Source organism: Phoca vitulina, unplaced genomic scaffold, assembly GCF_004348235.1.
Source record: "Phoca vitulina isolate PV1807 unplaced genomic scaffold, GSC_HSeal_1.0 scaffold70, whole genome shotgun sequence".
NCBI lineage: Eukaryota > Metazoa > Chordata > Mammalia > Carnivora > Phocidae > Phoca > Phoca vitulina.
In genome coordinates, this window is record NW_022589773.1 from 1788698 (window position 1) to 1813502 (window position 24805).

Sequence of the window (24805 nt, forward strand, 5' to 3'; positions counted from 1 at the left end):
CTAATATAAATAATGCTGTTAGGAACTTTCACGTACCAGTATTTGTTTAGTATCTGTTCTCAGTTCTTTTGGTATAGACTTAGGAATGGGATTGCCAGGTCATATGATAATTCTATGTTTAACTTTTCCAATCTAGTTTTAAATGCCTTAATGCCTCCCCTTAAAGAGGGGATGCTTTGCCCAACTCCTTTGCCTGAGTTAAGAGATAAGTTGGAAAGAAGAACTTCATTAGAAAGTTTGAGGTCAATGGGGCACCTGGGTGGCGCAGTCGTTTTGGCTCAGGTCCTGATCTCAGGGTTGTGAGATCAAGCCCCGCATGGGGCTCCATTTCTGGAGCCAGGCTCTGTGCTTCAAGCCCGGAGTCTGCTTAAGACTCTCTCTCCCTCTGCCCCTCCTCCACCTCTCTCTAAAATAAATAAATAAATATAAAATAAATAAATAAAAAGAAAAGAAAGAAAGTTTGAGGTCAAAATGGAGGTAGTTGAAGTCCACGTTCAAAGCCATGGAGATATTACCTTTAGTAGCTGAAACGAGAAAGCGCTGTCCAGAGAGACACAATCTTGCTGAGGAGACCCTTTGGAGCCTACAGCTGGGTTTGAGTTGGTTGGTACCCAGGCTTCAGAAAAAAGGATAATATTGTTCATATGAGACCAGGAGAAGAATTATTTGACTGCTCTTGAAAAGAAATGAGTAAGATGGAGAGAGGGGAAGGTGTTGGGAAGAGGCTGAAGCAGAGAGGAGGGAGAAGACAGCTGGTAAGGGAGGTTCAGGAAGAATGGAAATGGCTAACAGGGATCCTTAGGCTGTATGCTGAGAGGTGTGCAAAGTGAACCCTTCCTCCCTCTCTCCGGCAAAATCTTCAGTAAAGTCAGCATTGCTAACTGAGGCATTTGTGACTGAGGGTTTTTTGTAGGAACTTAAAGATATGCCAGTCCCCAAGTCCAGTCTAGTGCTGGACAAAACCAGAGATTGGCCCTGTGGACCTGGAAGGCAGAAGATTAGAAGAAAACTGAAGTCTGGCTTGCATGCCAATGGCATTTTGCTTCACTAATAAACCAAGCAATGCAAATTAAAATAATAAACCATTCTCACCTGTAAAGTTGGCAGCAACTTTTCATAATGTAACCCACAAGCATTTAGCAAGAGTCACTTTTATACATAATCCCACCTCTTGTCATCTCTCTGAGAAAATAGATACATGGATAAAGAATGACATGCTTGGGGCGCCTGGGTGGCTCAGTTGGTAAAGCGTCTGCCTTTGGCTCAGGTCATGATCCTAGGGTCCTGAATCCGGCTCTCTGCTCAGCAGGAAGTCTGCTTCCCCTCTCCCTCTGCCCTTTCCCCCTTCCCACTTGTTCTGTCTCTCTCAAACAAATAAAATCTTAAAAAAAAAAGAATCGTGTGCAAGAATGTTTATTATACTATTTGTAATAGCAAAAACTTGGAAATTACATAAATGTTCAATGAAAGGGATTGATAAATTAATGGTACATTTATAAAATAGTATTATCTATTCATTGAAACTCATGTTTACAAAAAATTGGTATAGGAAAATGCTTCAAATAAGGATACAAAATAATACCAAGTTTTTTCACCTGAAGAATTGGGATAAAACTCATCCCTACTTCACAGGGTTGTTGTGAGGTTTGAAAGTAGGAATAATTACTCAAAAATTGTTAGGTAGCTAGAATGACAATAATTTTTTCAATTTCGTTCAGGGGAGAAATTCACATGTAAGAACACAAGATAGTAAAAATATTCAACAAAATTCACCAAAATGATAACCATCAGCAATACTGGGTTAAAGTCATTTTTATAGTTGAATCAATTAGTCTTGGTTCCAAGGAACAAAAACCAACTCTGGGTTACTTAAAAATAAAAAAAGACTTTGTTGAAAAGTTTATCGTTAGTGTGCTTTATGTTACAAGTAACAGAAACCCCAAATCAGATTATCTTGAATAAGAAAATATATTTCATATAAGTTCATACAGTTCATATAAGTTGAAGTGAAATGTGAAAAAAAATTGTCTTAGAATCAATGAAATGGGACAAATTCCCACATATTCATGGGCTTATTTGAGGGGTTCTTTATTCTCTTGCATTGATCAATTCTCCAGCATCCGCAGAGACCATGTTTTATTTATTTTTATGTCCACATTGTTGAGCATAGTCAGTATTTAATAGATAGTAAATATTAAGCTCATTGCAGAGATTCAGTAAGTGTTTACAGAAATTTAAAAAATCAAAACCAAAAAACAAGTAATTTGCTCAATGCTACATGGTTGGTAAGTGGCAGAGGGAAGACTGCAGCCTATGTGTGTTGGATGACAAAGTCAATGCTGCCTCCCGAAAGGCTGAGCTGAGTTGTGGCTTTCTACATAATGCATCGCTCTACCTCACTCACTCTCTAACAGTTTATTTGCTCAAATCAGGATCCAAACATGGTCCACATGTAGCATTGGGTTGATATGGCCCTTCATTCTCTCATAATCAGTAACAGTTACCCTCTGCCTTTTTCAAATTTGTGGTTAAATACACATTACATGAAATTTTCCATCTTAACCATTTTTAAGTGTACAGTTCAATAGTGTTGAGGACATTCACACTGTTGTGCAACCAATCTCCAGAACTCTCTTTATTTTGCAAAACTCTATACTCGTTAAACAACAACTCAAGGTTCTCAAGATTCATCCATGTTGTAGCATGTGTCAGAATGTCCTTCCTTTTTAAGGCTGAGTAATATTTCAGTGTATGGATAGACTACATTTTGTTTGTCCGCCCATCTTCCATTGGACAATTAGGTTGTTTCCAACTTTTGACTATTGTGAGTAATGCTGCTATGAACAAGGGTGTGTACATATTTCTTCAAGATCCTGCTTTCAATTTTTTTGGATGTATACCCAAAAGTGTCATTGCTGGATCATGTAGTAATTCTATTTTTAATTTTTTGTGGAACTGCCATACTGTTTCCAGAGTGGCTGCGCCAATTTCCATTCCCACCAACAGTGCACAAGGGTTCCCTTTTCTCCACACCCATGCCAATTCCCGCCTTTAAAACACACACAGACAAACAAACAAATGATCTATTGAAAAAACAGTGCCCATTTGTCCTTTAGAACATCTCACATTCTTAGATTTGGCAATTGCATCTTTGTGTTGTCATTTCATTTTACCTTGTTCTTGTATTTCCTACATTTCCTGAAAACTAGTAGTTAGATCTAGATTCCTGATTAGATTCAGGTTCAATTTTTCTGCCAAGAATAATTCATACACAGGACTGTGTACTTCCTATTGCAACACACCAGGAGGCACATAGTGTCTGCATATCCCACTTTCAGTGTTGTTAAAAATTACAAGTGAGGGGCGCCTGGGTGGCTCAGTCGTTAGGCGTCTGCCTTTGGCTAGGGTCGTGGTCCTGGGGTCCTGGGATCGAGCCCCGCATCTGGCTCCCTGCTCCGCCGGAAGCCTGCTTCTCCCTCTCCCACTCCCCCTGCTTGTGTTCCCTCTCTTGCTGTCTCTCTCTCTGTCAAATAAATAAATAAAATCTTTTAAAAAAATAAAATAAAATAAAAATTACGAGTGAGTTCAGATGCCTCCAGCCTAATCCATCCATTTAAAAAGTTCCCCATTAACATTTTACCTAATGGTTTTAACAGACACTGATGATCATTTTCTGGATCTATTATTTTATTAGGGCTTCCAAAATGGTAATGTTCTAATTCTAATATCCTTTTTCGCATTTATTAGCTGGAATTGTTTTATAAGAAGAGCTTTCCCTCTATCGGGTTATCCTGAAAATAGTACAGCAGTTAGGAATGACAGGATGCATGCTTGGTTTTTTTTTCCCTTTCACTGATTGATTTTGAGAATAATGAACTGGTCCCTACCAAGCTCTAAAGTCAACCAATAGGGTTCTTCTTTTGGAGTGGGGGCAGAGTGATTATGAACTCATAGGTTTTATATTTTTTACTTGCCGTCCAAAGGCCATTTTCACCACTCCTCAAAGTATTTCTAGACTTCTTATTAAACACCATTGGGAGCTATTGCTTCTTTTCATTTTAACTCAGCCTTCATCAAAGTTACTGAGCCTTAATAATTGAATTCCATTCCCACAACCAAAGAATACTAATTAATTCATCTGCCAACCAATCCTTAGTCTATCCTGAGAACATTAAAATCGAATATTGAAGGAAGGGAGTTACTAGGTTTTTCCCACCTCCAGACAGGAAATTGGATTATTTCTTTCCTTGGATCAATTCAGAATGCAGCCTTACCCTTTTCCTAGCTCTTCCTCGGCAGTTGCCAACTTGAAATGATCCCCATCTGCCGAAGAATTCTGAACATACAAAGGTGTAGAAGACAAGGTTTTGGGGCTACCTACCATTCCTCTTCCTTTCTAGAAGCAGACCCCCTCTCTATTTCTTCAAGAACTGCCCCTGCTCCACCTGGTAGGCCAGCCAATTACTTGGCCTTTGCCTCAGGCCACAGGGACCTGGGACCTAAGCCAGGCTTGTCAGCCAAGCCCCGGATTTTTGCTTGTGCTACTGGCAAAGATTTGCATTCTGTGGCCTGGAATCACTAGCTATTAGAGTGATCTCCTCCAACAGAGCAAAAAAGAAATACAAGATGTGGTCTTTGTGCATTTTAATCCCTGGACCATAACTGGGTATGGTGAAGGCCAGCTCTTTCCCTGGACTTATCTGGGTTTTGGGGTGGTTTTTTTATCATTACATTTCCTTTTTCATTAAGCTGGTTTCAGTCTGGTTTCTTTCACTTGAAACTAAAAGATCCTAAACCCAGTGGGATAAATCAAAACAGAAAGGAAAAAGAAAAGAAGGAATGTAGTTTATAGGAAAAAGAGAAACTTCGATGAATGCCACAATAATGTATTTCTACAAACTTCCAATGACTTGAGTCAGTGAATTTTATACGGGAAAGGAATCTTGCAAATGATTTAGTGTTGCCATGCATTTATTAATTTTTTATTTTATATTCAATATTCTTGAGTTAGACAAGAGTTATTTTGCCACATTACTTATTCATACCTGTATTAGGGTTCTCCAGAGAAACGGAACCAATAGAATATATAGAGATAAAGATAGACATAGATATATAATCTATATCTATCCATCCATCAATCCATCTAGACAGAGAGAAAGTGAGATTTATTTTAAGGAATTGGCAGGGTGCTGGCAAGCCCAAAACCTGGTGGGCAAGCTAGCAAACTGGATATTCAGATAAGAATTGATGTTATAGTCTTCAGACCAAAATCTGCAGGCCAGGGGTCCCTGGGTGGGTCAGTCAGTTAAGAATTTGACTCTTGATTTTGGCTCAGGTCATGATCTCAGGGTCAGCCCACATTGGGCTTCATGCTGGGTGTACAGCCTGTTTAAGGTTCTCTCTCTCCCTCTCCCTCCCTTCCTCCCCACTCTCCCCGCCCCCAAGTGCTTGTGCATGCACACACTTTCTCTTTCCCTCTAAAAGAAAAAATAAAAAAATAAAGAATAAAAATAAAATCTGCATGCCAGCAAGTGGAGAACTGAGGCAGGATTTCTATGTTTCAGTCTTGAGGTAGAGTTGTTTCTTCTTCTGAAAAACCTGGTTTTGCTCTTAAGGCCTTCAACTGATTGGATGAGGCCCACCCATTCAATAGAGTGTAGCTGCTTTATTCCTCTATTGATTGTAAATGTCAATCACATCTAAAAAGGACCTGCACAGCAACATCTAGACTGGTGTTTGACCAAAAACTGGGCACTGTAGCCTAGCCATATAAAATTAACCACCACAGTCTCATCCTACCTCATCCTATAAATGATTTGAGGCATGCATACATTCTACAAAATGATTAAAAAAGGAAATTGTAACCAGAACTAAAAAATCGGAGTTAGATTATCCCATTTCATATGTGAATTAAACAGGCACAGAGATTTTAGCTGATCTGTTCAAAAGTTGATGACAGAACCAAGGCAGGGAGCATATAATGATTCCCCTGAGGGGAGCCCAGAACTTTGGATCCTAACTCTAGACATTTTATACTGTGGAGAACTCACAACTCTAGACTTCCTTACTTTGAGAGTCATTACCTCCCATGGTTTGGGAACAAATAAAATAAATGAGCAAATAAAAATGTTGCCCAGGCCATGACAGCCTACTTTGTTTCCAGCCAATACCCAAGCACAAGAAAGGGTTGATGGTGACAATGTTCAACTTTACCTGGACTCTGTATTTCCAGAAAACAGTGACATTAAGAAATCTCTCCAACCTTTTGTTTAATGAAATCCCCCACCCTTTTATGTTCTGGGAAACAGTCTATCCAAAAGGAGCACCCTTCTCTAAGTGACTTAAACAAGGCTATTAACTCTTTCTCACGTTTCCCTTGTTCACCTGTGACAAGGCCCAACACAGATCCTTCCCCTTTTGCTTAAACCTGCTAACACAGCCAGACACTGCCTCTCTAATCCCTCATTCTTTGTGTTGTTAATGATTAGCTGAGGTTAGAACCGTCTGTCCCCCTGAAACCAGCTAGACAGCGAGATAAGCACTGGGAAATCCCGTTCAGTGAAGTGAGCCTTCTGACTGCAAAACAACCCCACCTGTAAATTCCCTCCCCCCCAACCTGTAACGTGTCTACTCCTCCCTAGAAAAGTCTAAGGCACCACCACCCTGCCAGGAGACTCTAATCTTTGGATCTGGGGTGTTCTTCATGGTGCAATGTGCGGAACAAGACCAACTTCCTTACTTGAGCAGGTTTTGTCTTTGACAATGGCATCCACCGAACGGCTAAGAATCAAAAACCAAAGTTAAAAAAAAAAGAAAGAAAAAGAAAAAGTGACCTAAGTACACTGAGAGAGATGGGTCACAGACTTACAAGGAAAAAGGTGGTGAAGTTGCCTCAAGGCTGATTCCTACATCATCTGCTGTGGTTCATTCAACCTGTACCTCCTCAACCAGATTATTAAAGCATGACCCATTCAGCTTCAGGGGAGGGAGCACGGGGAAGGAGCTCAATAAATGATTTCTGAATGAAATCGAATGAAACCTATTCATTTCTTTAGTGCTAGCCAGGGGGAAGGTGAAGGTTGTGAAAGGAACGAACGCAGCCCTTGGGAAAGCTGGCCCTCACAGCACCCCATGGTATGCTCCTGTTGAACAGTCTCCCAGAATACCAACATCAAGACTGAAAAAGTGAGATGAAATAAGGCTGCTTGATAATGTTGTCCAAGCACAGACAAAAACAAGGCCCTTGTGCCACACACACAGTACCAAACATCCTTCTATCTTGGTGAATGAGTGGCATCTGCTGGACGGCTTCCACTTCTTCCTTGCCCTAGCCCTCTCTTTACAGATGAGATTTACTGAGAGAGCCAAAGGTCCGATTGCCCGTTTTCTGACAGCATCCAATCTAAAGAGAGCACTGCATCCTTAGACCCTCCCCCAAATCATCCTCTTACTGGGACACTTCATGCAGTGACAAGTCATTAACCCAACCTGTTTGCTTCGGTGGGAGGGCACTGACTTGGTCCCATGGCCGACTTACTTGAGTTTATAGAGGGAGGCAAATCATCAGGCAGCCACTGAAGAATTTATGAAATATGAAAAAAAAAAGCGAAAATGTTTTTGAACTTGTTACAGAGCAAAAGCTTTATTAAAAGGAATTGAGTCACAAAGGAATAAGAACTAATGTTGCAGGATTTCTTTTCCCTTAGTGCCAGAAGTTCTTGGTCCCGCCGCTTCGAGGAATGAAGAGGTAGATCAGATGAAGAGCGGTGGGCAGCAAAGCAAAGTTTATTGAGGGTTAATACAGAGCTCCCAAGGATGAAGGGGACCCGAGGAGGTTGCCGGTTTGGTGTTTAAATCTAGGGGGTTTTATGGGCTCTTTGGTGTGGGCTGTTTTAATCTGATTAATCCTCCATGAGCCTGTCACCCAACCAGGTTTTTGTCCACAGCTCATCTACCTATCAGGTCCTTGTTCAATGGGAAAGGGCGGAGGGCTCCTTCCAGGGTGGTGTTTCGTAGCCTTGGGGACCAAGAGGGCAGCCGCTGCCACCGCCCTAAGACAAGCCAGCCAGCCGCAGGTCACCACATCAAATTCTTTGTTTAAATATCCCACTGGCTGTTGAGCTGGCCCTGGGGCCTGGGTTAGGACACCCAAGCCCATCCCCTTCCTTTCTGTCTGGTACAAGTTTTAAGAGTTCCCAGTAGGAAGACTTAAAGCTGGGGCACCGAGTAAAGCCTAGAATAACAGGATGGGGTCTTTTTCCTTTTAAGGTTAGTTTCCTCTTAGGAGGGAGGGGGGATGCCCTTGTCCCCGTCTGCCTCTCTTCCAACTCTCCTTCATTACTAATGTTCCATCTCTGCTAGAAAACTAGTTTAGTGACAGTAATAAAGGAGAGTCAGGAGAAAGGCGCAGGGGACAAGGCTGCTGGCCCTTAGAGGAAACCACCCTTAAAAGGATTTTACACCACCCTGGAAGGAGCCCTCCACCCTTTCCCACGTGATAGGTAGATGACAAAAACCTGATTGGGTGACCGGCGCATGGAGGGTTAATCAGATGAAAACCGCCCGCCAGCAAGCCCATAAAAACCCCTAGACTTAGAAATGCCAGTGGCAGTCCTCTCGGGGTCCCCTCCCTCTGTGGGAGCTTTGTACTGTCACTCAATAAACTTTGCTGCCCACCACTCTTCGTCTGGTTTACGTCTTCATTCTTCCAAGTGGGGTGACCAAGAATCGCAGGCACCGAAGGAAAAGAAATCCTGTAACAACAGTAAACCAAGGACCTCTCTGAATGGAGGGCTGTGATGAGGGGACTCCTGGAGCTGTGCACATTTTCATTAACTGTTTTTAAGAGGGTGTGCAGAATGAATCAATACCACAAAAACAAAAACAAAAACCCTTTCCAGGGCACCTGGGTGGCTCAGTCGGTTAAGCGACCGCCGTCGGCTCAGGTCATGATCCTGGAGTCCCGGGATCGAGTACCGCATTGGGCTCCCTGCTCAGCAGGGAGTCTGCTTCTCCCTCTGACCCTCCTCCCTCTCATGCTCTCTGTCTCTCATTCTCTCTCTCGCAAATAAATAAATAAAATCTTAAAAAAAAAAACAAACCCTTTCCAGATCCTATTTCAATATTCTCATCTTCCGGAATGCCGAGGGCCAGCTCCATGTTCATTATGTTCCCCCAGACCACCCTGAAATCCATCAAGGGGTACCCTTGCACAGACCCACAAAACCAACAATGTTAGAGCATTACCATTTTGCAATCCCCAGTGAAATAATAGGTCTGTAAAATAATCATCAGCTGTTAAAACTGTGACGTGAAATGTTATTTAAATTCTTAGCCTGTATCAGGTATGAAAATCAGAAAATCCATGCATGGTGGTGAAAACTTGCTGTTTGCCAATATCCATCCATACTTCTTACATAGCTTGGCTGGTACCCAATGCCTACAAGAGAGACTACTCTCCTGTCCTCCCTGGCAGTTAGTTGTGGTCCATGTGACTAAGTTCTAGTCAGTGACATGAAAGCAAAAACACATGTGGTAGCAGCTAGAACCTTCTGGCAACCCCTGCCCTCTTCAGCTTCATTGCTTCTTCAATCCTGCTGCCCAGATTAGAACGTCATTTTGGGTCATGAGTCCAAGCTGTGCTCAATGGCACAAGAGAAAAGACAGCTGTGTCTTGGACACAAAAGTGCACCATTGGACCACCTTCCCTGTCTTTCCATGATGGATTAGGAAAACAGGAAGCCCAGGGCTGGCTGAGCCTTAAGAAGGAAGGGGAGAGAGGGGAGAGGAGAAGAGAGAGAAGTGGGAGGAGGAAGAAGAGAGAAAAAAGAGGAAGGGGAAGAAAGGGGACATGGGTAGGCAGGAGAGGGAGAGGGGCAGGAAGGCAGCAGGAGGAGGAGTCCCCTGAGAGCGGGTTAAGTTGCAAACTATTCATTTTGATACATTCTACTCCAAGTTACAGAAGACCCACTGAAAATGGTGGCAATCAGGCAATATGTCCATCACCTCAGGAATGAGGTCAGTAGCTGGGACAGGTGCAGCAGGGGAGGGGCGCCGGCTCTGGCTCCACACAAGCGCTACTAACAGCTTCAGGCATCGAGTTCAGACAGAACTCTGCTCAGAGGAAGAAGAGGGACCTTCTCCTCTATCTCTTTCTTCAAAGTGAAGAATCCTTTTCCCAGAAGCTTCCCCCGCAGACTTTCCTCCAATGTCACTGGCCAGGAGATTATATACCCATTACTAAAGCAATCACAGGCAGAGGATAGGATTATCAATAAACCTTTCATATTAAGCCGGTCTACCTTTTGAGATGAAGACGGGATCACCTTCCCTGAGTCACATAAGGGAGGGATAAAAACAAAGCACTGCTTATGGTGGTGCTAGTTGTGCAGTGCACAAGGGCGGGGGGGGGGGGGGGGGGTACCGGGAAAGGGGGAGGGGTGCGGGCCAGGCACCCTCACATTCAGTCACTGTCATTTGTAAGGTTAGTATGACAAATTTTCAGCAGATGGCAGTAAAGTGCTTGGGGAAAAGGATGCCTTTTCGAATTCACACAAAGTCACGGCGAGCTGACAAGGTTGGTAGCTAACAAAAATCAAGATTATGTTAGAAGGAAGGTGGGGCTGAAGGTGGGAAATGAGTGCTTGGTAGGCAACAAAATGTCTGCAACATAAAGCAAATAATCAAATTCACTTAAACCTTTTTTTTTTTTTTTAAAGTAGGCTCTACACCCAGCGTGGAGCCCAACAGCAGGGCTTAAACTCACAATCCTGAGATCAAGAGTTAGGATGCTTAACCAACTGAGCCACCCAGGCACCCCTCACTGTAAACCTTTTAAAATTATATGTGGTAAATTCTATTTTAATGAAATAATCCATTCCGGTTTAAGAAAAAATTTTAAAACCTTTATTCAATTTCAGTATAGTTACACTGAAAAAAAAAAAAAAGAAAAAAAAAGGAATATTAGATAGATTTCCTAAACTGAAAATCACTATGTGCAAAACCCACTGTCAATACCAATAAAAAGCTTAAAATAAACTGTCAAGATTGATTTATACAAAAGCCGCAGCATTCATACAGCTAAGACCCTATCCCCCCATATCAAAGGATCAAGGTATATAAGAAATTAGTACACCCTGAGAAAAGATACCAATTGAACGGATGAAATATTATCACTCATGACTAATCACATTATGAGGCATGATTAATTTTAAGAGATGTGAGATTTAAAGAGAGCATCACAATTCCTTCATTTTTCCTGTCATGTGCCCACAGAAAAGGAAAATACGATCAAAACTCAACAAGCAAAGGACAAAGTTGGGAATGCAGAGTGATGGGTCAGGAAAAATTTTTTTTTTTTTTTTTTTTTTTTAAGATTTTATTTATTTATTTGACAGAGAGAGACACAGCGAGAGAGGGAACACAGGCAGGGGGAGCGGGAGAGGGAGAAGCGGACCTCCCGCCGAGCAGGGAGCCCGATGCGGGGCTCGATCCCAGGACCCTGGGATTATGACCCGAGCCGAAGGCAGACGCTTAACGACTGAGCCACCCAGGCGCCCGTCAGGAAAAATTTTTTAAGTGAGACTGGGTAATCACTTTTCTTGTTGCTGTAACGTCTACTACCTTCTCTTTTTTTTTTTTCCTTTTTTTTAAGATTTTATTTATTTGACTGCGAGAGAGGGAACACAAGCAGGGGGAGTGGGAGAGGGAGAAGCAGACTCCCCACTGAGCAGAGAGCCCCATACGGGGCTTGATCCCAGGACTCTGGGATCATGATCTGAGCCGAAGGCAGACGCTTAACCGACTGAGCCACCCAGGCACCCCTACCTTCTCTTAATATTAAGGCGAAACTGTACAAATGATTATGTGATACAAAAATGCAAGTTTACTTTGGATCAATAATATATGCAGCGCGTGTGATGAAAGGGAATTCCCTTCATATCTTCCCTGTGGTCACGGGCGTAGTCCCACAAGTAATAATCCAGAAGAATAGAATTGATCTCTCCGCTAGTTTTTTCACCCTTTTTTTCAATAAGCTCCAGAAGGCAATCCCGGATCAGTTCAACACACCAAAGTGAGCACCCTCTGATTTCCACCTCTTGCCTATCCCCATACGAAAGCATTTCTCCTGCAAGGGGGAAAAAAAACAGAGCAAGAAGTACTAAGCATCAATAACATAAAATCTACACAGACTTGATTTTGGGTCATTTAAACCACTTCTAAACTCAGGCATTAATTCAAAATTGCACATTCCACAAAGGCAGGGGCCGTGTCTGGCTTGCGTCACTATTCCTGGGAGGTGGCAGAGCACCTTGCACATACAGCTCCCCAATAAATAGCTGCTAAATGAACATGGGGTCACCAGAAATTTAAAAATATGACAGCAAGATTATTAAATTCTTGAAAACAAAGGATTTAAAATTGGATTTGATGTCAGGAAAAAAAAAACATTGCAAAATTTGGAGGACTCCAAAGGGGCCAAATAAACAATACCTCCCTTTCTCACTTGAAAACTGAACATTGTCTTAGGTACATCCTAAGTGCATCAAGGAGAACCTAAGAAATCAAAGTTGTTCACCTGAGCAAGGATTCAGGATCTTTGGATCCTGTTCTGTTCTTTGGATTCAGGATCCTTTGGTCAAGCCCTCCCTGAATATGTAGCTGAGAGCTTCACAGGCCCCGCAGTCTCTTCAGTGCCCATCTCCGGGGTGTAGCTGATCCCGCAAGATGGGTACTGGCTGTACTTTGCCACTGAGGCTAAAACTGGGCTCATCAACTCAACTGCCTCTAAGGATCAGGGAGGCAGAGTAAGGGAATGCCACAGCCAGATGCAAACTGTCGTGAGCTACAGAATGTGGGCTGCCCTGTCTAATGGTAGACCCAGTGTTCCCGTATTTCTCCCCCTTTTACAAGTGAAGTCAGAAAGTTTGATTTTTGGGGTGCCTGGCTGGCTCAGTTGGTAGAGCATGGGACTCTTGATTTCAGGGTCGTAGGTTCAAGCCCCATGTTGGGCGTGGAGTCTACTTAAAAAAAAAAAAAAAGTCTGATTTTCATGTGAAATCTCCTAATTGTCAAGGTTAGTAAGTAACTAAAAGTGCTTAAAACACTGGTCAGGCCAAACAAAACACACCTGCAGGTTATATTTGGCCTCTGACCACCAATCCGCAGCCTTCCACAGAGCTTCATAGTACCTAAGAGGCCCTGTGATCCACTGAAAAGTAGGACAATGCCCCAGCCCCACTAGGGCCCACTGTCACACCTGGGATCTTAAATAGCATTACTTACGTCCCCTCCATCCAATAAGTAACTGTAGTATTGAACTGTGTCCTCCAAAAAGTCACATTCAAGCCCTAACTCCTGGTACAGGTGAATGTGGCCCTACTTGTAAATAGCATCTTTGCAGATGTAATTAAGATAAGGTCATACTGGATTAGGGTGGGCCTTAAATACCATGACTGGTGTCAGCCCTAGAATCACAGTGAAGAATATAAATTTAGCCAAACTGGATTGGCAGTATTTATAACTGGCTAAAAAAAATATGCCTTTGGTGAAGAGATGGGTTAAAGATAAAATGGACAGAAAAAAAAGAATCTAAATTCATATTAAAATAAAGTGAAAAGACTGTATTTACCACCCCCCCCAAAAAAAGATAAAATGGATGGAAATCTGGGTAGGTCTTCCAAGGGCTAGCCTAGAGATATTCAGAAGAGGAGAGAGGAAAAAAATATACATATATAAGTGTAACCTATCCTCAAATTTGGAAGAAGTATCACTGAAGGCCAGTTAAGGAAGGTTCTACCTCATCTAGTCAAGTTACCTGGTTCTAGATTTCACTTCAGATAGTTTTTAAAAACTAGTGTGCTATCCTTGTGTGTACTCCTTTACGTTTATAGTTTCTGTTTCTCCTCTAAGTTTGCTAATGAAGTACTTTTTGAAAAAAATCCAACTCTGCTTAAATAAGAGGCAAAGAAATGAGATCACGCTCTGGACATAACAGAGGCAGTAACAACAGCTGCAGCTGGACATCTGGAAGAGGGCCTCTGCAGTTGCAATGGATGGCAGAAGAAAATTCAGACCACTCTGTACGGCTGTGCCACATGATCCGTTCTCAGCAGGGTTTTCCCCACAGTAGCAGAGACAATTGGGTGCTATAAACATTCAGAAGGAGGAGGTGCACAAATCATGAAAAGCTGGAAAAAGCTATGTGGAGGAGATAGTATTTGAGCTAAGCTCTCGTGGATGTGTAGGACTTGAACTGGAAAAAAAAAGAAAATGTGGGTGAGGGAAACCAGGCAAGAGAATGGTTACGGATAGGAACCAGCAGTGGACAGACCGGCCAAAAAAAGATCAGCTGCATATGGCTACATGGAAAAGAAGCCCTGAATGCTTAAATGTTTGGTATCCAATAATTAATGATCCAGGACATGATCATTACAACATAAGATAGCTTTATTTTCAAATGAAGAAACAGAGGGATAAAATGGATTGCCCAAGGCAGCATAAAAACTGGTAGAAGCAACCACAGCAATAATTTATATTCTTTATATTCTGTGTTATTCTTATTTTGGGTGACTGAAATCTATTTCACAAGAGAAAATTATTCAGTCATAAAAACTACCTGCTTTGGGGCGCCTGGGTGGCTTAGTCAGTTAAGCGTTTGCCTTTGGCTCAGGTCATGATCCCGGGGTCCTGGGATCAAGCCCCACACTGAGCCCCACATCGGGCTCCCAGCTCAGCAGGGAGTCGGCTTCTCCCTCTTCCTCTGCCCCTTCCCTTGCTTGTGCACGCACGCTCTCTCTCAAATAAATAAATAAAATCTTAAAAAAACAAGCAAACAACTACTTTCTTCTAAAATTAAACAAAAAAATAGCTGAAAATACTGCATCCAAAAGAGAGAAATTAACGTGAAAATTATATAATTATTTTTCTTATACAAAGACATGTTTAAAAAACAAAAAGGTAATCATTAAATTCTACCCCTGAAACCAATATTACACTCTATGTTAACGAATGAGAATTTAAATAAAAACTTTAAAAAAAGCTGATTTTCACACAAACATAATTTTCTATGCTCATTTATTATAACAAGGCTCCCGCTCTTGAGAATCAATAATTGAACCCAATAATGATAAATAAATGAGCCTAGAAAAGCAAATGACTCATGCAAGGTAACCCAGTGGCAGACGCTGGAGCCTCCTGACTTGAAACCCACTGCATGTTACCTATCTCTCAGGCCACCTTTTATTTCATAGTGTAGTGCGCTCTTCACTGCTTAATTAACACTCTTCAAATACTACACCTGATGGACCTAGCATCCATCACACACCTTCAGGTAACAGAAACTTCAGTTTCATTTTAAGATGAGGCTCTGAAACTATGACTAAATAGTGTAATTCCCTACATTCTACAGTGTAAACAACAACAAAAAGCAATTTTCGGGGCGCCTGGGTGGCTCAGTCATTAAGTATCTGCCTTCAGCTCAGGTCATGATCCCAGGGTCCTGGGATCGAGCCCCCAGTCGGGCTCCCTGCTTCTCCCTCTCCCACTCCCCCTGCTTGTGTTCCCTCTCTCTCTGTCAAATAAATAAATAAATAAAATCTTTAAAAAAAAAAGTGATTTTCTCTTACTTCAATTGCCCCTGCATTTTTCTTTACATGTGCTTTTTTTTTTTTTTTTTAAGATTTTATTTATTTATTTGACAGAGAGAGAGCACAGCAGGAAGAGCGGCAGGCAGAGGAAGAAGGAGAAGCAGGCTCCCCGCTGAGCAGAGAGACTGATGCGGGGCTTGATCCCAGGACCCTGGGATCATGACCTGAGCCGAAGGCAGATGCTCAACTGACTGAGCCACCCAGGTGCCCCTTTACATGTGCTTTTAACAATAAACAGTGCTTTTTTTTTTTAAAGGAAAGGAGAACTTCTGTGAAAGAAACAAGACAGAGACTCAATCACAATTCATAGTATAACAAAGAATGTCTTAAGCTGGCAAACCTTTGAGAAGCTTTTCCAGTAGTTCCTCGGAGTAGTTCAGCGCTCCGAGGTGAACAAGAACCTGAGGTAATCTATAGTCGGCAAACATGGTGATACTGGAGATGTCTTTAAAGCAGCCGTCTCCTTTCCCCTCTAACACACTCCACGTATCTGCCACGAGGATTTGGGCCCGTTTGTAAAAAGAAATTCTTTTCCCCTGATGAATGAAGAGAATATAAATGTTACCTGGGTATCCGATAGCTTTTATGTATGCTATAAAAAAAAGGCACACATTGAAAACATTTCTCAAGGGTGCAATAATTTTAGTGTTGGTAAGAATTTATGGACCTTTTATAGAAAAAAAAGGGACTCTAATAAATATTAAATTATCTCTTTCACTCCAAATTTACTTCCTATATTTTTCAAGGCACATAAAATACAACTGTGGTAATTGTGGTATTTAGTGTTCTTTTTCAATGACATTACCTCATATATATATTTCTGTGTCACTATAACCCACCTGCTTATTCTTTTTAACGGCTAGACAGTATTTCTTTGGAAAGCTTCTTAAATTTTTCTGATTGCAACATAATTCATGAAGAGTATAAAGAAGAAAACAAACATCCCTTTAAAAAAAAAAAAGATTTTATTTATTTATTTGACAGAGAGAGACACAGCGAGAGAGGGAACACAAGCAGAGGGAGGGGGAGAGGGAGAAGCAGTCTTCCCACGGAGCAGGGAACCTGACAGCCTGACACAGGGCTCGATCCCAGAATCGTGGGATCATGATCTGAGCCGAAGGCAGACGCTTAATGACTGAGCCACCCAGGCACCCCGAAACAAACATCCTTAAACTCATCTCTGAAGAGAATCACAACATTCGACTTTTAACTGTTGTCTTTCAGATAATATGATAAACATATTTCAGAGATAAAGACATAACTGATCAACACAGAATTTATCAAGTCTACCTTTTTGGAAATGGTCAAAATCAGTATGTAAGCCCACAGAACAAAATAAACTTCCAATTATATTTATACAACAAAGAAACAAATTTAACCAAGCATTACAGGATAGTGGGTTATAATTTAACTCAAAAATTCTCTATAAAATTACAAACACAGATCAGCATAAACTATGGAAAGACATGGATAATTACAATCTAATCCTAATCCTAATACCAAAGGTAATAATCTCAAATCATCTTTTATAGCTGCTTGTCTGCTAAAGGAGAATAATCAATATTACTGAGTCCCAAATTTATTCTGCCCACTTTGGAGAATGTTTTAATAAGTAAATAACATAAGTAATTAAATAAAAAAAGAAATTAAATCCTTCAAGGAAAGGCTCCATGTGAAAATTCCTTAAGATGATAACATAGATTCCTTTATTTATTAAAAACAAACTCCAGTGATACTCTGTCCTAATGAGAAATAACCTAATTTTGCCTAACCTTAAGGTGTACCTATTGCAATCAATCCAGAACTACTTTTACTAAGTAAATTGCCTAAAACCACCTTTAAGAAATTCAGTATCTTGTTTTCCAGAGCAAACACATATGCTCATTTTTTTACAGGATGTAAAGTCTATAAATGAGAGTGCTGCGGGGAACAAATCACCATTAAGTATCCCTAGGGGCGCCTGGGTGGCTCAGTCAGTTAAGCGTCTGACTTTGGCTCAGGTCATGATCTCAGGCTCTGTATTCAGCTTCAGCGGGGAGTCTGCTAGTCCCTCTACCCTCCCCGCACTCGTGCTTGTGCACGCGTGCGTTCTTTTTCTCTCTCAAATAAATAAAACCTTAAAAAAAAAAAAAGTATCTCTACATCATTTGGGAATAGCCCATATTTCCAAACCTATCAAAATATGACAACCTGGCAATTGTTGGACTGGAAATTACATATGATAACTAGGTTTATATTTAAGTCTAGTGTATTAAAGAGTAAGACATAAAACTTAATATAAAAAATAAATCTGTGCATCAAACACAATTATTACATCATGTTTACTGTAAGAGATAGAAGCTATTATCTATTTTTTTTTTTTTTAAAGATTTTATTTATTTATTTGACAGAGAGAGAGACACAGCGAGAGAGGGAACACAAGCAGGGGGAGTGGGAGAGGGAGAAGCAGGCTTCCCGCGGAGCAGGGAGCCCGATGCGGGGCTCGATCCCAGGACCTGGAATCATGACCTGAGCCGAAGGCAGGCGCTTAACGACTGAGCCACCCAGGCGCCCCTATTATCTCCTATTTTTAATAAGATCCATAGATCAAAGTGGAAAAATACAGGAACCAGACTTACGTAACAAAATCAGTGCTAGCATCTAACAAAACATAAATTGTCACATCATGACCACTGTTTCCATGGTAGCCAACTAGTATATCACAAAGATTAGATTATAATACCCTTGAAAAAAAACAAAACAAAAAATAAGATTCAAGTGAGGAGTCTAAAAATAAATTCAAGTCATCTATAAAACATTTTCTTAACAAGCTGATATGGTTTTAGTAATCAAATGATTTTAGTAATCAAATTCTTCACCTCTAAAATATTAACTGATATCACTGAAAATACCAGCGAATCCCAAAATAACAATTCCCTACGTGTTCCATAATATTGCTTGGTGAATAAAATATTTTCAAAATAGTACCTTTATAAAACAATTATTATCAATGAAAAAAAATCCATGACCATTGAGTTGATTCTCTTCAACAAATGTATCATGAACAAATTAGAAAGGTCAAGAATTACAAATGCTTGGGGTGCCTGGGTGGCTCAGTCGCTAAGCGTCTGCCTTCGGCTGAGGTCATGATCCCAGGGTCCTGGGATCAAGCCCCGCATTGAGCCCCGCATCGAGCTCCCTGCTCCACGGGAAGCCTGCTTTTCCCTCTCCCTCTGCCTGCTTGTGTTCCCTCTCTCGCTGTGTTTCTCTGTCAAATAAATAAAATCTTAAAAAAAAAAAAAAAGAATTACAAATGCTTAAGAGTAACATAAAATGTTAGTGATTAAAGTATCAAAAAAGACCACATTTTTAGGGGCACCTCGGTGGCTCAGTCCTTAAGTGTCTGCCTTCAGCTCAGGTCATGATCCCAGGGTCCTGGGATTGAGCCCCGTGTCCGGCTCCCTGCTTCGCAGGAAGCCTGCTTCTCCCTCTCCCACTCCCCCTGCTTGTGTTCCCTCTCTTGCTGTGTCTCTCTCTGTCAAATAAATAAATAAATAAATAAAATCTTTAAAAAAAAGACCACGTTTTTCATGCACTTTGTTAGTATGTTACAGTAAAGACAATAGCCTGAGGGAAGCTGATTTATTCATTAGGACTTTTACATTGTTATTATATGCTCTAAATCAGAGCTGCTTTGGAAATGTATCTGAATTTTAAAGCTTCCTGGCTGATTCTGGTGTACAACCAGGTTGGGAAATCACTGATCTAAAATCTGTCCAAATTAAAAGTTTATTAATTTGTTTATAATGTTTAAAAATGAGTGATAATCTAAGTAAATATACATTAAAAACAATTATGACTATTTTATGCAACTTGTTAAATATTAAAAAATATAGCAACCAATACTATCACCATGTTAAGAAGGAGCTGGGAAAAGAGCACTCTCCTACGCTGCTGCTGATCATCTTCGTTATCATCTTTCTAGAGAACTGTTAGCATTTTTATGTATTACAAGCCTGAAAATCCAGGCCGTGCTCTGACTCAGCAATTCCATTACTATGATTCCATTCATTCTAAGAAAATAATTACAAGTGTTAAATGATTGTGCAGTATTGCTTGTTATCACATAAAACTGAAAACAACATGACATAAAATTCAATTTAAAAAATAAAACTGTGTATCAAACAAAATTGTTGGGCAAATAATTATGGGATTGTACATCCCTATAGTGGAATACTACTGTGAAGTCATTAAAAATGGTACTATGAAAACAATTGGGCTGTGAATTATTATTATTATTGTTTAATGGGGTGCCTGGGTGGCTCAGTAGGTTAAGCATCTGACTCTTGGTTTTGGCTCAGGTCATGATCTTGGGGTCCTGGAACTGAGCCCTGGGTAGGGCTCCCTGCTCAGCAGGGAGTCTGCTTGTCTCCCTCTCTCTCTGCCCCTACCCTACCTTGTGCTCTCTCTAAATAAACAAATCTTAAAAAAACAAAAACAAAAAACATACACTTGATTTTAACACTTTCTCAATTTCAAAAGCAGTCCTAAAAGGCTCAGAACTCCTCTAGATTTGGAGTTAATTGCCCAAAGTACGTTATGTATATTTTATTTTTAAACAATCTCTACACCCAACATGGGGCTTGAATTTACAACCCCAAGATTATGAGTCGCATGCTCCACTGAATAAACCAGCCAGGCACTCCTTACTATTTACATATCTTTTATTTTATTTATTTATTTATTTATTTATTAAAGATTTTATTATTTATTTGACAGAGAGCGAGATAGCGAGAGCAGGAACACAAGCAGGGGGAGCGGGAGAGGGAGAAGCGGGCTTCCCGCAGAGCAGGGAGCCCGATGTGGGGCTCGATCCCAAGACCCTGGGATCATGACCTGAGCCGAAGGCAGACGCCTAACGACTGAGCCACCCAGGCACCCCTATTTACATATCTTTTAAATGAATATGTGCTCTGTGCTATGTTAGGAATCATAGGAAATACGTTGCTTTTGGGTAACACTAATGATAATCTTTTGGAAAAAAATAAATGAAAAAATATAATACTCCTTTAAGAAAGTGTCAGAATCCTTAAGTATGATTTTTGTTACATTTTGGGGATTTTTCTTTAGGAATGTTTTTTAGAAAAGAGTACTGATGGGAAACGGTCCAGGTACTAATATTCATTTTAAAATATATCAGCCTTGGAGCGCCTGGGTGGCTCAGTCTTGATCCCAGGGTCCTGGGATCGAGCCCCGCATCGGGCTCCCTGCTCTGCGGGAAGCCTGCTTCTCCCTCTCCCACTCCCCCTGCTTGTGTTCCCTCTCTCGCTGTCTCTTTCTCTGTCAGATAAATAAATAAAATCCTTAAAAATAAATAAATAAATAAATAAAATAAATCAGCCTTAAAATTAATCTATATCCTGGCACAGTTGTTTTTTTTTTTTTTTAAAGATTTTATTTACTTATCTGACAGAGAAAGAGACAGCGAGAGAGGGAACACAAGCAGGGGGAGTGGGAGAGGGAGAAGCAGGCTTCCCGCAGAGCAGGGAGCCCGCTGCGGGGCTCGATCCCAGGACCCTGGGATCAAGACCTGAGTCGAAGGCAGACGCTAACGACTGACCCAGGCACCCCTCCCGGCACAGTTTTTAAAAAACTGACCTTTTCAGCAAAGTAAATCAAAAGCACTGTGCTGTAATAAAATAGAAAATCAGTAAGTTGCTTACTAAATTGGTATTACCATCTACCAAAAAAGTTTACTCTTTCTTCCACAAAAACAAAAACTCAGGACTACTTCAAGACAAACAAACTGCATGTCATGAATTTATTCCATCCTGAAGTCATCCTAAATTTACTCTTAGCCCTTCTGCTACAACCAATGTTGATTCTGGAATACATGGATTCTTAGCCACATGAATGGCAGTTTCATTTTTTTATACACGAATACACTTAGATGGCCTGAATCATGAACCAAGGAACTTGATCCACAGTTTCTTTAAAAAAGGTTGAGACAAAGATAGGGGTGCCTGGGTGGCTCAGTCGTTTAGGTGTCTGCCTTCGGCTCAGATCCTGATCCCTGAGTCCTGGGACCCGCATCAGGCTCCCTGCTCAGCTTCTCCCTCTGCCCCTCCCACTGCTCATGCTCTCAACCACCACACCACCACCACCACCACCACCACCAGTGTGTGTGTGTGTGTGTGTGTGTGTGTGTGTCGCTCTCTAATAAATAAAATCTTTAAAAAAAAAAAGACAAAGATAAATCTCAAAGTAATCTCTGCATCAGCAAAACGGTTAGTCAGAACAAAATGAAATTTAGCAGTGGCCTAGGGTCTCTTTTCTAGGAACTGCCTCTGCCCCACCCACAGCCCCTTCAGCCACACTTCATTGATCATAATCCCTGCCGATTTGATCAGTATTTAGCCAGGAATTTTAGAACAGTACCTGAGAAGGTGTCTACCCCTCCCTCCCGCTCTCTGGTGGTTGAAGCAATAAGATGCAAAATTCATGAACATCTACTTCATGGAGAAAGCTAGTCTGCGAGAAATACAGAGCCAAGAGAATCAAAGAGTAGTGACTGAATCCTGATGGCATTGAGTCCTTGATCCTTGATGTTCCTATCCCCAAATTCTTCATTTTGCTTAAGGTTTTTCTAGTTTTGTGTCTGTCACTTGCAATTAAAAGAATCTTAACTGAGGTGCCTGGGTGGCTCAGATGGTTAAGCATCTGCCTTCGGCTCAGGTCATGATCTCCTGGCCCTGGGATCAAGCCCCACATCTGGCTCTGCTCAGTGGGAATCTGCTTCTCCCGCTGCCTCTCCCCCTTGCTCATGCTCGCTCTCTCAAATGAATAAATAAAAATAATATCTTTGAAAAATAAAAAAATCTTAACATAATCAGGCATCTCTCACTTTACAGAATTGAAAAGCTAGCTATTTATTTCCTGACTAAATGATGTAAGATAAACCAATTAACCTTTCTCTTTAGACTTTGGTTCCTGGTCTACAAACAGGGCAATAATGATCCTTGTCCTTAGGCCCCACAGAGCTCTTCTATGGATCTAATGAGAGTGTACATGCAAACACCTTGTAAATCATAAAGAGCGACTTAAACAATATCATTGGGAATTTTTGTTAGTCGTTGAATTGTGATTTCAAAAGGGTAGCTTTAAAATTTCAATATGATTTAAGCATTCATGAACTTATAAAATAGATTTATATCATGTGATTCCTCTGAAGTTGCTTTCAATTCTTTGCCACAGTTAAAACACACAATGATAATGAATTCTAAAAGAATTTTACAAAAACAGAACCCAGGTGTACAGTGGAAAGGTATACCAAATGTTTACCATTTTAAAAGTACATCTGTTTAAAGAAAAAGAAAATAACACTGTTCAAGTATTCCACGTGTGAAAAAGAAAACACAGTATATATATATATATATATATGTTAGAGCCTCAAAAAATACTTTTTATTAGGGAGGATTTAGAAATACATTCTGATTTTCATCCAATGAAGTAAATTTTTTGAAGTTGTAAAAGGACCTCATTGTCCCTGAATAGCATCATATTGAAGGTTCAGTGTTTTGTAGCTTTGAAACATTTTAAAAGGACAAAGAAAAAAAGAAAAATAAAGGAAATATATTAATTAGAAAACTAAGAAAAGTAATGTCTTTGAAACACTAACAATTTTGTTACTGTTCCTTGTCCACAAGGAAGGAACTTCAAAACTTAAGTTTTTAAATCTCAAAAGGAGTTCTGGAAGTAAAAAAGTTAACTGAGAAGATAATTAAGAATTCTAAAATCCCCAACAGAAGCAGCTCACCTCAAACTGAGTCACATCTCTGTAAGAAGGAAAGCTTTCAACTACCAGGTGCATTAACTTCTGTGCACTTTTTTCACTTTTTCGGACGCAATTAAGAAAAGAGCCTTCGAACTTCTCAAGCAGAATTTTCCCGGTTTCATTAAGAATCCGATGCCTCTCTTCGATCAAAGGCATGGGAACGTCCGTGTCAGAACGGAATATATGCTGAACCTGATCCAGGGTCACTGTGGCATAGTAGGAAGCACTGGTTATAGGTATCCCTTAGGGAAAAAAGAAAATGCAGAGGAACAACGTCATACTTTTATATTCATCAGACCCTTGCTTTTACAACATACAATAATAAGAAAGCAAATGACTGTTACAGAAATGCACTAAAAATGGGTGAAGAATTAAAAAATGAGAAGCATACCCTTCATTTTCTATTTTCTCGTCTGTACTTATTCATCCGTTTCTAGCAATTGTTATACTACACCAGATGTATTTTGACTGCATAAAATGTGTTATATCTGTCCCTTTGTTCTTCAGATGTCATCAAAGTGGCGTTCTTTAGAAAACTTGTATACTTAGCTATGATGATAAACAGGATCATTTCTCACTAAGGACTTAACGCCCGCTTCTTCTCACACTTGTATTTTAAGCAGGTAAGAACTGCAATGAACTTCAAAGTTCGCCTTGTGAACACGTATGCCATTTCCCGACTCGTTCCTCGGGACCCTGCCGGTAAACCGAAACCTCACAGGCCGTTCGCGGGGTCTGACCGGGAGAAGGGGCACCAACCTTCGTCGAGGGCTCTGTTGACCGCGGCGCACAGGGACCAGTACCCGCTGTACGTTTTCCCCCTGTACCCCACCAGACATTTGTGCTCGTCGTGCTCCGACCAGAAGGAGAAGTTGAGCGTGTCTGTCACGAACACCCAGTTGACCGCGGCCTCGTCAGCCGCCCTGGGATTCAGCTCGTGAAGGGCCTTCCAGCCCCCCAGGTGCAGCTCGGGCCCCGAGACCTTGGCGAGCAGCAGCTCGGCCACCCTCCGCACGCCTCCGTCGTCGATGAACACATCCCGACTATTCTCTGCAATGAATTTTGCGGACTCCCTGGGAGTTAGGGGCCCGTCCATCCCGCCCTTCCCTTTGGGACTGATGAACCGCGCTTTCACCCGCGGGCTGGCCAAACTCGCTTCCCTCCCTGAGCGGGGCAAGGGTGCGGGTCCCTCAGCAGCAGTCCCTCCCTGCCCACCGCGGGATCGCTGCCCTCACAGGGCCCCGCCCTCCCAGAGCGGCTCTGAAAGCCAACAGCGCGGGCGATTTCCTGGTTCCCTCCCTCCACCGCGCAGGGCAGCTGAGCGGCGCACGCCGCGGGGCCGCGC

The 24805-nt window shown here is 41.4% G+C and overlaps 1 protein-coding gene across 2 annotated transcripts; it reads right to left on the reverse strand.

The window, feature by feature from the left end:
* Positions 1–11767: 11767 nt before the first annotated feature.
* Positions 11768–24805, reverse strand: CUNH9orf64 (chromosome unknown C9orf64 homolog). Of its 2 annotated transcripts, none has more exons than XM_032392977.1 (4): positions 24220–24805; positions 23443–23702; positions 15988–16183; positions 11768–12127 (listed from the first exon to the last, which is right to left on the reverse strand). In XM_032392977.1, the coding sequence occupies exons 1-4, from the start codon at positions 24554–24556 to the stop codon at positions 11895–11897; spliced, it is 1026 nt and encodes a 341-aa protein (XP_032248868.1). In that variant the 5' UTR covers positions 24557–24805; the 3' UTR covers positions 11768–11894. The 2 variants fall into 2 exon arrangements, with proteins under 2 accessions (XP_032248868.1, XP_032248869.1); XM_032392978.1 differs by having other exon boundaries at positions 23852–24312.

What these genes read in the sequence shown, in the direction of transcription:
- CUNH9orf64 (XM_032392977.1), bottom strand. Translation starts at nt 24,556, where the DNA reads ATGGACGGGCCCCTAACTCCCAGGGAGTCCGCAAAATTCATTGCAGAG. An exon ending in CAACAGAGCCCTCGACGAAG is followed by an intron (nt 23,703 to 24,219) that starts GTTGGTGCCCCT and finishes TTTTTCCCTAAG; the next exon opens with GGATACCTATAACCAGTGCT. An exon ending in GAGATGTGACTCAGTTTGAG is followed by an intron (nt 16,184 to 23,442) that starts GTGAGCTGCTTC and finishes TTCATTCATCAG; the next exon opens with GGGAAAAGAATTTCTTTTTA.